The sequence below is a fragment of the Cydia splendana genome, chromosome 23 (genome assembly GCF_910591565.1).
Source record: "Cydia splendana chromosome 23, ilCydSple1.2, whole genome shotgun sequence".
Lineage (NCBI taxonomy): Eukaryota > Metazoa > Arthropoda > Insecta > Lepidoptera > Tortricidae > Cydia > Cydia splendana.
The window spans coordinates 13,002,106-13,014,205 of record NC_085982.1 but is presented as its reverse complement, the minus strand read 5'-3'; the positions used below and the strand labels follow the sequence as shown (position 1 = coordinate 13,014,205).

General features: G+C 36.3%; 1 protein-coding gene across 1 annotated transcript in view; it reads right to left on the bottom strand.

The window, feature by feature from the left end:
* The window catches only part of LOC134801755 (uncharacterized), a 94,853-nt gene that overhangs the window by 45,085 nt on the left and 37,668 nt on the right, over window positions 1-12,100 (bottom strand). Inside the window, exons 4-5 of the mRNA XM_063774351.1 lie at window positions 10,081-10,177; window positions 8,604-8,732 (exon numbers count right to left, since the gene is read on the bottom strand). Coding sequence (XP_063630421.1) covers window positions 8,604-8,732; window positions 10,081-10,177 — 226 coding nt within the window. The remainder of the gene's footprint in view (window positions 1-8,603; window positions 8,733-10,080; window positions 10,178-12,100) is intronic.

Below are 12,100 nucleotides of genomic sequence, written 5' to 3'. Positions count from 1 at the left end.
TTACCGTCTGTCATCGTTTAGTATATATTTAGTACAGTGCTCCGGATGTATGCATTTGCATTGCCGATGTAATTCTGGAATCTAGACCGACATTGCTATTTGAACAGAGTTAAAAGGTATACAGAGGTGTAGGGTCCTTTAAGATAAAACTGTAACTTCTTTATAAGCTGATGATGTCAAATAAATACTAGTGAGTATTGGGTTAAAAAGAAAATGGGACGTATACCCTAGCCTAGAGCCTAGAGGTCCAGGGGCCCGTTTCTCAAAAGCTTGTAACTTGTAATACAAGTAGAAGTCCCTTTTTAAAAGCTGTCAAAAAGTGACATCCGCTTGTATTACAAGTTACAAGCTTTTGAGAAACGGGCCCCAATGTGTTAGCTGCGTAAGTTCGAATACGGCCTCCGCCACTAGAAGGCTTGGTCACTTTTTCTGTATTATATGACATCTATTTCAGTTTATAATTTAAGGAGATTTATCAATATATGCCTGTTGCGCGTAAACACTAAGTGGGGGGCTATGAAACAGTTTCTTCTCAATCTTACCTCTGCCTATCTTTTTACTCTGTGATTCGGACCGGATACCTTCTTGCAGCGGCTCTTAAAGACTCAAATCTGTTTATAGGCCATTGGCTTGCTCAAAGGATTCCTACCCATTAATTCAATGCTAACATCTCAATTGGCGTTTTTGTTTACGTTTCAACGGGAAGTAAGGCAAATGCGAATTTGACTTGGAGAGTGCGCTGTTTTGACAGCTGTCAGGTGAACATCCTGAAATGTCATCCGATCCAGGGGTTGAAGGTTGACCCAGACTCTGGATACTACTCACAGAGAAAAAAATACATAGATTGCTCACTCCATTCATCAGTTTTGGTACCAAAAAGACTATTATTTTCATAGTCGACATCAAATATCAAATATCAACATTTATTCAGCAAATAGGCCACAAGGGCACTTTTAGACGTCAACATTGAATTTACATACAAGCAAAAATAATAACAAGACATTAACAATTTTATAAAATACAACTAACAATTCAAACTAACGTATTACAATTACTTAGAGATGTATATGGTCTCTTAATGTCGAATTACATAAAAAATACAGATACAAAACACAAAAAAAAACTCTTGTCTTACTATATTTCTCTATGATACTACTGAGATTTCAACTGGATGAGGTTAAATCTAAAATAAGGCATATTTTACAAGTAATACATATTTCTGACATTCAAATAACTTAATTTTGGCTGTCAATGCTTGACTCTCTTAGAAAAAAACTACCACCATCTACAAGATACGAGTACGTCTGCGGACAGATATGAGGCAGACACATTTGTGCCTTATTCCCACTACAATGACATATTGATCGACCAGACGCACCTGCCAGATAGATTTGACAATCACATTACTTGAATATCTTTACTATTTGTATGTGTTGTTTGTATGTGTTCAACTCAATCTCTTCTCGTCAGTCTGTCTGTCACCGTGGTTTTACTATAATTTCTCTCTGCCAATATTTTGAATATGTTTCCCCAGTTCTCGCGGCAAATGCCAACAGATTCATCAATACGCGCTTGACAGCGTCGGCGCACGTTCTAATTAATATATTTACTCCGCTCAACGAAGACAAATTTTACTTAAACTGAATACACAGCAATAATTATAATGCACACATTTGCAATGACAAATTGAAACAGTCCTAATCTCCTGTACGGATATGATGACGGCCTGATAATGAGATTGTGCGTCTTTTTCAATCGCGCAGTTTTAATTGTTTTAAAAAGGGAATGACGTTATATCAAGTTTGTAAACCGTTCGAAATAAGTTACTAAGAGGCATGTTTGGTGTGAGATATCGAAATTGTTTATGTTCGTCGTCTTGTATTCTATCTTCTGTCTCCAATAGTCTCCATAAAATATGGTCACATTTTACGGTGGGATTTTCTGTGTGAGACTTGATGTTTTTTTTTTCATATAAAATATCCACTACAACGATAGATACAATTGGCAAAAGCACCATAATTCTTAGAATCACTCGGTAGAGGACACAAAAAATATCGTGGCAAGAATCTAGACAAATATAATTGGGTCACCAAGTAACCGAAAATCCCCAATCAATCACATCCAAGACACACCAGTAACTTTGAAAATCGACCTCGTTGGCTGGTCTACCAGCCGAATATAACCGGACGACGGTGCGTCACCTCAGGGTATCCCGAGCTGCTGGCTCGCCGCCAAGCTTCTGATAACGCTAACACATGGCGAAATAAATTCACAGCGTAGTTGGATCCTGGACTATCATTCTACGAAATTGTAGGTGTTACTTAATAAATTCATACTAGCGTTATGTTCTACTAGATTGTAGGTGTTACTGTATAAATTCAGCTCTAGTTATCTGGTACTTCTGGAGTATTCTATGATTCTACAAATATTTATTTGAATAGTGGCCCTGGGGAAAATATGGCTGTCCATATCCAGTTTATGTTATTTGGAGAGCCGTCTAAACCAACTCTGCTTAGACTTGGAAGTGACGAAGTGTACACTATAAGCTTCATATTTTCACAGGAATTTGACGTTTATGGTGACACGTCTCCACTCTGTCACTGCAAACTCTGTGCAAAGTCAGATCTACTGTAGGGATCAGAAGACCCCTGTTTTTGGAGACGAAGTGCAAGTAAGAAGTTAGAAGAGTCTACAAAGGGCACACACAAAAGGAGAAAGAGATTCATAGAAACGTAAGTGTATGTGTGTGTAAGATAGCTTGGCTCACTTAACTATGAACTGTGACATCCTATCTTTCGCAAATAAATGACTTATGACTTGACGTAAGTGATGTGACTGATGCGTGTAGCGTTGTAAGTGTTGATGGATTAGATTATGTCTACGACGTCTATTGACGCAAAGGAATGACGAGCGAGAGACACATTCGATGAAATCTCGCTCTTGGCAATGTTTCTGCATTTATGAATAAACTATTATTAGCAGACTTCAAAAAACAGGCGGCTCTTCGTCTAGATCTTTGTTGTTGCTCTTTTTCTGTATTGTGTTTCCCGATTTCTGGAAGACGGCTGCTGGACCGATTTGGAAAATTATTTTATTTGTTTTTAAAAAAGTGTACCTACTTCATAATTTGTCCCATGGTCGTCTGGAGAATTGGGAACTCTAATAATTATAAGCTCGCCCATAGTGATTTCGATGCATTTAAATCAATGATTTTCTTTTTGAAATCGACCTTTGGTGAAATTAAACTGCTGATGAAGACCACTAAATGATGGTGTACCAGTGGTGTACTATTTTGCGAAGTCTGATTTATTGTTAAATTATTAGTAAAATTTTAAATTACTATAATTAATTTTAATGCCGGATCTTCATCTAAACATTACCATTCCATATAATACGATTTCCATATTCACATAACCGTCCTGATTCACAATACATAAACAAGGCCGAAAGCGAAACGTCAAAAGTTGATAAATGGTGAAACCGATATCGAAATAATACATTCATCGAATATTTCCCGCGGGAATATATTGCAGAATACTGATGCTCTTTTCTCTGCACTTGTATCACTTATGTACAGTCAATCATGTGTAAAAATATGTATGCATGCAACTTACTCAAAAATATGTCCCATAGTTCTTAATCCTCTGACATAAGAGCTATGGGACATATTTTTGAGTGTGATGAGTGCACCCATATTTTACACTTGACTGTACTTACTAGGGTTGCCAACCGTACTATATTATATAGTATTGTACTATATTTTGGCTCTCTGTACTATATACTTTTGAAAAAATATATAGTACGCTAAAATACTATATTTCCGATTAAACGTATATTACACTCATGTTTAGTATTTTATCTAAAAGTACTATATTTTTTTGAAATGTACTATATTTTTGATGCCTTATTCTGGAAAATACTGTATTCCACCAAAAAAAAGTTGGCAACCCTAGTACTTACAGTCAGTATCAATAGATGAGACTACACGTCAAAAGTATCTACATACTCTCAAATATCTTTATAAAAATAGGTATTTCTCCATATTATATACTGTAGTTCAAGACGGATCAAACGAAAGCCAATGATTGTCCTTACAAGTTACTGATTTGACCCCATGTATAGGTACCTAACAGATTGCAGGAATCATCGAAATTTATACTAAATATACTTTGATACACAATAAAATAGTTTTCAATCGAATTGATTAATAATAGTACTAATAGTAGAATCGTGTGGGGCATTTTCTACTAATATCTATATTTTTGTAAATGTGAAATGTGATGAAAATGATATACATTCGACTATCTTACTCGTGTTCAGTACATCGTTTGCTTTAACACCCATTTCAGTTTCAATTCCTTTACAAATGAGCTACTAATGTAATGTAGAAAATGTAATGTCATCACTTACAATTTATATCCTATCAAAATTGTACCTTATAACTTCAATATAAAGCTCAAGTTCCAATCAACAAGCATTCACGCATAACAACTAAATTCAACGCCTTATACCTTTCCATTAGGGTTGACATTTGCACACCCTACTTATTCTTACTCCTATAGAATTATGAACTCTAAGCTTCAGTGTTAAGGTTGAACATTGTATAAAGATTGTAATGAGTACAATATACCCAACTAATCCGCACTTCATCCAATCAATTATAAACTCTATTCTTTAGAGTTAAGGTAGATATTTGTATAAATACCATAATGAGTACAATATACGATGTTATGGTTAGCGTATGGACAATACGTGCCCGACAATAGACAATCGCAGTCTGTATTGTATACAGGGTGTGATGTATATAGGTATATACAGAGTGAGGTGTGCTTTACTGGATCCATGTATTGATTTATCCTTTAAGGTTTATCATCACTTTTATCAGACACTAGCTTCATCTACGTAGAATGATGGTTTTGGAAACTTCAAATTTCATCTCAAAATCGGTTCATCGGTTCAAGCGTGAAGAGGTAACAGACAGACAGTTACATCCGCAGTTATAATATTAGTAAGGGTTATTTTAAATAGCAAATATTTAAGTTTGCTTTAGATACATATTTAGGGCGCATAAATCGCAAAGCATAGGTATATATGTAGAATGTATATGAATCACCATATACTTAGTTTAATAAGCGATAATATTTAAGTTTGATCGTGTTAGACATTTTCAATACAACTTAGCTAATATCTAAAAATTACACAATCTACCTCAACATTCAATATCAAAGGGGCAGATTTAACCATACGCTTGAAGTATTTCAAAAATAATTAGACTCCGGTGACATTGCCGCCCCTCGCCCTCATTATAACGAGACAAGTTGTTCGGCCTCGTCTTTACTTGACTTAAATTGTCTTAAATCTAAAGTTTTCCATTAAAACTTCAATCCGCCAAGGCGAGGATCATAAAAGTCACCCACACAGACCACAGATTGAACTAGACGCCGCAAGCATCCTATGGTTAATTCCTTTACGAGTAGATACATTTTATTCAAAAGTTTTTTTTTCTTAAGCCTATTAGTGTGTCCCACTGCTGGACTAGGCCTCGGTAAAAACTAAATTTTTAAGTTAAGGTAGGGCTAGGTAAAAACTAAATTAAAAAAAACCGGGCAAGTACGAGTCGGACTCGCGCACGAAGGGTTCCGTACCATAATGCAAAACACGGCAAAAAAAAAAAAAAGGTCACCCATCCAAGTACTGACCCCGCCCGACGTTGCTTAACTTCGGTCAAAAATCACGTTTGTTGTATGGGAGCCCCACTTAAATCTTTATTTTATTCTGTTTTTAGTATTTGTTGTTATAGCGGCAACAGAAATACATCTGTGAAAATTTCAACTGTCTAGCTATCACGGTTCGTGAGATACAGCCTGGTGACAGACGGACGGACGGACGGACGGACGGATGGACGGACGGATGGACGGACGGACAGCGGAGACTTAGTAATAGGGTCCCATTTTACCCTTTGGGTACGGAACCCTAAAAAGGGTGGTCGCATTCTAAACGGCAACGCTGTCGCGTGGTGTACGGAGCTGAACTCTTTCAATACCATACCTATCAGTATCACGTCTGTGGTAAAAAATAAACGGCCCGCCTTAACGCAGTTTTCGTCTATCGACCCTGCAACTCATATGTCACATGGGCGCTATGTACCCATAAACTATTTTTTAAACTCAAAACTCTAGTCCAGCCATACTCTAAGTATGTTCTGCAGGACCCTAGGGTTCCGCGACACCCCTGCAGGGGTTCCGCAAGAATTTAGAACACTATGCTTTAGTCGCCTCGAAAAATTTTACTATGCCGCCACCGCCGATACCTACTATTGTTTTATTGTAGGGTCCCATCAAGTATTTCGCTTTCCAAAAGGGTTCCGTCAAAAAAAAAGATTGAGAACCGCTGCTCTAGTCCATTAAGGAAAACTCGGAAGGGAGGTTCTTGAGGGACTACAGTTTTGGGTTCTTTAAAATATCCATTGAAACCTGAATACCAGTAAGAGCACTTGTTGTGTCTACTCCAACATACGGTCTGTGCTCACCCCCTCCCACCCCGTCCCCCTCTAGACAAACCTCGTTACCGTTCGCTTCTCCACTAATGGAGCGCAAAGCACCTGTATAAGGGATGAAGGGGTTTTAGGAGTTTTGGGACGAGATTGATGAATAAATCGACACTCTAGGAAAACCTTGGAAAAGTCACACATCTCGTACTGAGTGTATTAGGAAAAAGTTGTGGAGGTAATTTAGCGTTATATTTTGTGATAAGAAACCTACTTACGTAGTAAGATATCATTAGAATATTACGACGAGTCGTTCTAAATATATTATAAATGGCCTCCTAGCCTAGTTGGCAATGACCCTGCCTACGAAGCAGGAAGTCCCGAGTTCAAATCCTGGTATAAAGGGCATTTATTTGTGTGTTCATCCAACAGAGATATTTGTGCCTGAGTAATGGATGTTTTCTAAATGTAATGACATTTTGTCAGAAAGAGACTAATCTTGATTTGGTTATATGATCACACTACTTAATATATTTGTGTTCAAGATTTAAAACAAATATATAAAAATCTTGTATATATATATTGAAATAAATATCTATAAAATACTAAAACAGGTGCTAAAAGGATCGACATTTGAAATAACAAATACATAGTAATATAAATAAAGAGATCAAGCTGAGTAGATAAACAACATATGCTTACTTTCTAGAAAACATAGTGTCATTTCAATATCTACATGCACAAGGCCGCATATTTCTGTATTATCATTCAAATTAACCGTCCTATTTCATCCACAGTATTTAATACCTTTCTGTAGGTAGTACGTTTATTGTAGCCCTTTTTATTTTAGACATTTTAGTGCTTCTTGTCATTGTAAATAAAGCTGTTTAACAATATTGTGAAAGCGACTTGTAAAGTACTCTTAACTTTTCCATCCAACAGAAAATTTACTAATAAATCGCACGTATAACTTTGCAAAATATATTTCTGATTTCAATATTTATTATTATACGATATTATGACACCTGAGATAATTGTAGATCTTCACCTATATGTCAAAGCATATTATCAAACCTTATTTCAACTCAAACAAAATCACTAAAATCACTATATTTTTTATAAACTTAAAGAAATGCAACCGCAATGCGTACGGGATCGCTTCACGACGGCCACTGAATTCTGAAATTCCTTCACACTGAAACGTTACTCAAAACCAGTATAAAAAGAACCCTCGTCACAAAGAAATGTACGGAATACGAGATTCAATTTACATGGATCAAGGTATTAGTGTTATACGCAATGGAAATTGGATTTTAAAACTAAAGTGATAAAGTTGTCTATCGAACGATGCATTTAGATTAGATAAATTAAAGAATTAATCGATTTCAAATAAAAATAAACTCTTTCAAGTAAACAATACTGTTGAAATTCGTTTGTTTACATACAAACTACCATCGCATTTAAACGCGCGCAATCAAAACAAAACCCTATTTCAAGTAAAATAAAGTTAATTTTCGATTGTCGATAATTGAGATAAGTCTTTCTTGTGTCTGCTTCAGTAGGAATTAAGTTTGGTCTAAAATAGCTGAAATAAAAAAGCAAGATGGCGTGTGTTGGTTTTGGACGTGTTTCTAACTAACGTCAAACGAATTGATATAATATCGAAGGTGAACATCAAAGTGTATTTCTGGTATTTCGATATCTGGAATATAAATACTTAGTGGGCCGTCAAAGCAAGTCAATAATATGAAAATCGAAGAGAATTCAAGGTTTTTTCTCTTTGACTATGTTCCACTGAGAAGCGACTCATGCTAAACTATAGAATCCTTCCTTCTAAGAACCTTGGTTGAACAAAGAATTTCATATTGACTTACTAATACAATCACACTAGTTTTAAGACAGTGTTTTTCAATAAAAAAATAACTTGGCATAAAACCTATTTAAGTAACAACATAAAGTTTTCTTCGTAATTTCCTTTGTGCATTTTTTCATTCGTATGAAAAATGAAAATACAGTTCAAAGATCGTTACAGACTAAGGATAAACTTTTCTACCGAAAAACACAGCATCTTAAACTTTGATAACAGCGCCACCTATTGCCAATATAGTGTACTTACTGGTTGTTGTGCGCGGTGAGACGGTTGGGGTCGCTCGCGTTCCGATGTTTGCCGCGGCGGGGCGGGTCGCGCTCGCGACAGCTCTCTGCGCGGTTCACGCCGCGGCCGCCAGATGACGCTGCACGCCAACTGAAGAGATAAAAATATTAAATGTTAGATAGAGAAGTATACTTACAACCTGCAATCGAACTATGAGTCTATGACGAATGGCGATGGCAACTGCCATAGGTTATTATAGATGGCGCCAGTATAGGTTTAACCTGTCTCTAGTTTTGTTTTATGAGATTCAGCATACAGGCCACAAAATTCCAAAGAAAAAACAAAAATTTTACACAATTTTAGGGATTGACGGGAAACCCCATGCTGGCGCAATTTGTAAAATACTTAGAGTGGCCAACCCCATTTGTGGCTACAATATGTTGCACCTACGAACCGCGCCATCTATGAGTGAGTAGCATAACGAAAAAAGCAGCAAAATAACTCTACAATTTGCTATCATTGTCATCATTGTCTTATAGGATGGTATTCCACATATCCAATTTATTTGTCCAATATGTATTGTGTCTCACATTTTGCTTAATGTGAGAGTGAGACGCAATGACATTGGACAGGTGAAATACCACCCTAACTTCAAAATAACGATTTTTTTAAAGTGACGTATGGACTATGCGAAAGGGACTGGTCACATCGTTCGTTATCAATAATTTCAACAAATAACGAATGCCCGACCTTCAAATCAAACTCCGTAGTTAAGCGAATGAAATCTACCTTTTAACAGCGTGTAGTTGTAAAAATAGCTGTAAAACTACACTGTTTACAAACAAAACCTTTGTGCTATCGTTTAGATATAGGCGTTTAGTCACCGTTGTATTTTATGTACTCTCAACAACACTACGCTTGAACCTTATTGCAAGGCGATAAGGTATACCATTGGTCAATTGACTGCTGTTAGTGCCCACGCCAACGCATAGTAAAGGGCATTTAGACAAAACGTGCTATAAAGGACTTTACCACAAACATCGAAAATCGAAGTGTTGTTATCTACCTCTATTCTGTAACTTAACGTGAGAATTCTGTACATTGTAATAGGTACTCTTAAGAATTCTGTGCCAATAAAAACCTTTTCAGGAACCAATACCTAATGTTACCTCAGTTTATAAATGAAAACAATCTTTGACTTTTGATGTTCGCGATACTCCCCTTAGGACCTACCTATATTAAACATCGAAATTGCAGAACGAATTTCAATCTTTGATCGCAACTAGATCCCGCGAAGTAAGTTGGGATGTGAGCATTTACATGCCATGGGCCGACCACACACTCGACGAGTGGTATGGGAAGTATGCAGGGCAGTATGGCAGCCGATGATGCGGCGCTACTATCCATACCACTCGTCGAGTGTGTGGCCGCGGAGTTAAGTCGAGGACTTGACGAGGTAAAAGTAACCATCGTCCACAGTGTTGCTGATAGTGCTTACTTGGTGTCCTTAGGCGGGTCCTTGCTGGCATCAGTGGCTTCCGTCTCCGGCTCGGGCGCTGTCGGCTCTTCCGAGGAACCCTCTCGTTTCGATTCTCCTGCGTAAGAGACGTTACGTTAGAATATGACAAAGGTGTTGGGTTGACATCGGGTTTTAGACAAATAATAATAACATACCATACTCTTTATAGAATGATGTATAATCCTCTTTTTTATATCCCAGATACTAAAATGACAGTAGGTACCTAGATTTCTACAATTCGACAAATCTATTGTATCAACACAATAGTTATCAATTATCATCTTACATAGGTAATGGATGTCACAAAGAGTATGGGCTGTTATTGGTAACTAGTGTAGTTAAGTTACAAATAAATTAAAAAAATAATACTATAAAAATCCTCAACGCCATCTTGTAAAAGTAAAACGAACGCTACTTACCTTACTTAGGCAAGCTACTAATCTATAAAATAGAGAATTGATATCTCCTCGCGACCTAGTCGAGTAGTGGGTCCTCTAAAACTCATTAGTACAAGGAAATAGAGCAATTGTACCTAAAAGTAAATATAAAACAAACCTACATGTTGTCACCACGGAAAGAGTTCAATGTCAAGCTGATAAGTGATAACAACCGCACGGATAACGTGGGACAGTGCGAAATAATTATAATTTACATAAACTGACCACACGAGGAACGATAACAAAATACAAAAAATCAAGAAATAAAAACATTTTATCTGTTGCCAATTTTGATGGTGAAATAACATAACAACCAGACAACCACCTATGCCGCAACTAGTACCTAACACAACACAAGTAACACCTCTCTTAATCCAGAAGAATCCAGAGAATCCAGGGGAAAAGCCAAATTTAAACCACCATCAGTTGATAGAATCCCTACTGACTGTAAACTTATAAATGTATTGAATAATAACGAATAAGGAAATATAGAAGGCACTAAACAAAGTACAAATGCTCTTAACATTTTTAGTCACAAGCAAAGAACCATCCTGTTACAATCTAGTTTTATTAACCGCTAAACATCGTTTGTTACTCAAATGAGTCATACAGACGTCAATTTTATTGAAAAGGAAACAACAGAATGACATAATGACACAATAACAATAGAACAAATGGAAATTGTCAATTTATACAATGATTTCAAGAAGCGAAAGAAGGTTATTGAATAATATAACTGGGAAAATTAAATTAATAGGAATCCATAATACAATAGATAATTTGTAATAAATAGTATAAATACCAATAGCTTTATTCCATTCTGATTCCAAATACTGAATTTCATTTAAAGAATATTAACCCAGGAATCAAAAGTTAATGCTTGTTAATAGAAACTAAGTTAAATCAAATATTGTTATAATCAAATATCCAATTCAAAGTTGAGGAAGAGATAGGCAACAATTGAAAATGTTCACACGTGCCCGTAGGTTGAGGCGGCTGATCCACCGATCAGGCGGGCTGCACGCTTGTTTGTCACCGTCTTCGTGGTATATATAAAAAAATAAAACAAAACTATGGAAAGTCACTTAGTTTTAATAAATTTGTTTTACCTAACTCCTCTACTGTAATAAGAATAAATTGTAATCTTACGTCAGTCAAATTGCAAATTCATGCGAGATATAATCTCAAAGAATCTGGTTTTAAAAACAACATTAACATAATTCCAAAACGGTGCTTTAATACAAAAACTTACCGCAAATACTCATCATCGCAATAAGTCATCTAGTATTTAGGATGAAAACATCACAAGTTACTGTGGAAACTGGAGCCATAAGCCGCTATTCGAAGTGCAATAGTGTTATAAATTAGCGATGATCTCATCCTATTCTGAACGGAGCAGAGCGTCAACGCGTTTGTGTCCCATCATAATAGAAGCAATAGAACTGAGGGAAATGCTCAGCATTCCGACGTGGCTTGAATAATTAGTAGACAATTACAGGAAAAATTACTATATGTAAAGACAAATTAAGTCATTTATTATTATATTACGACATATGATTGTA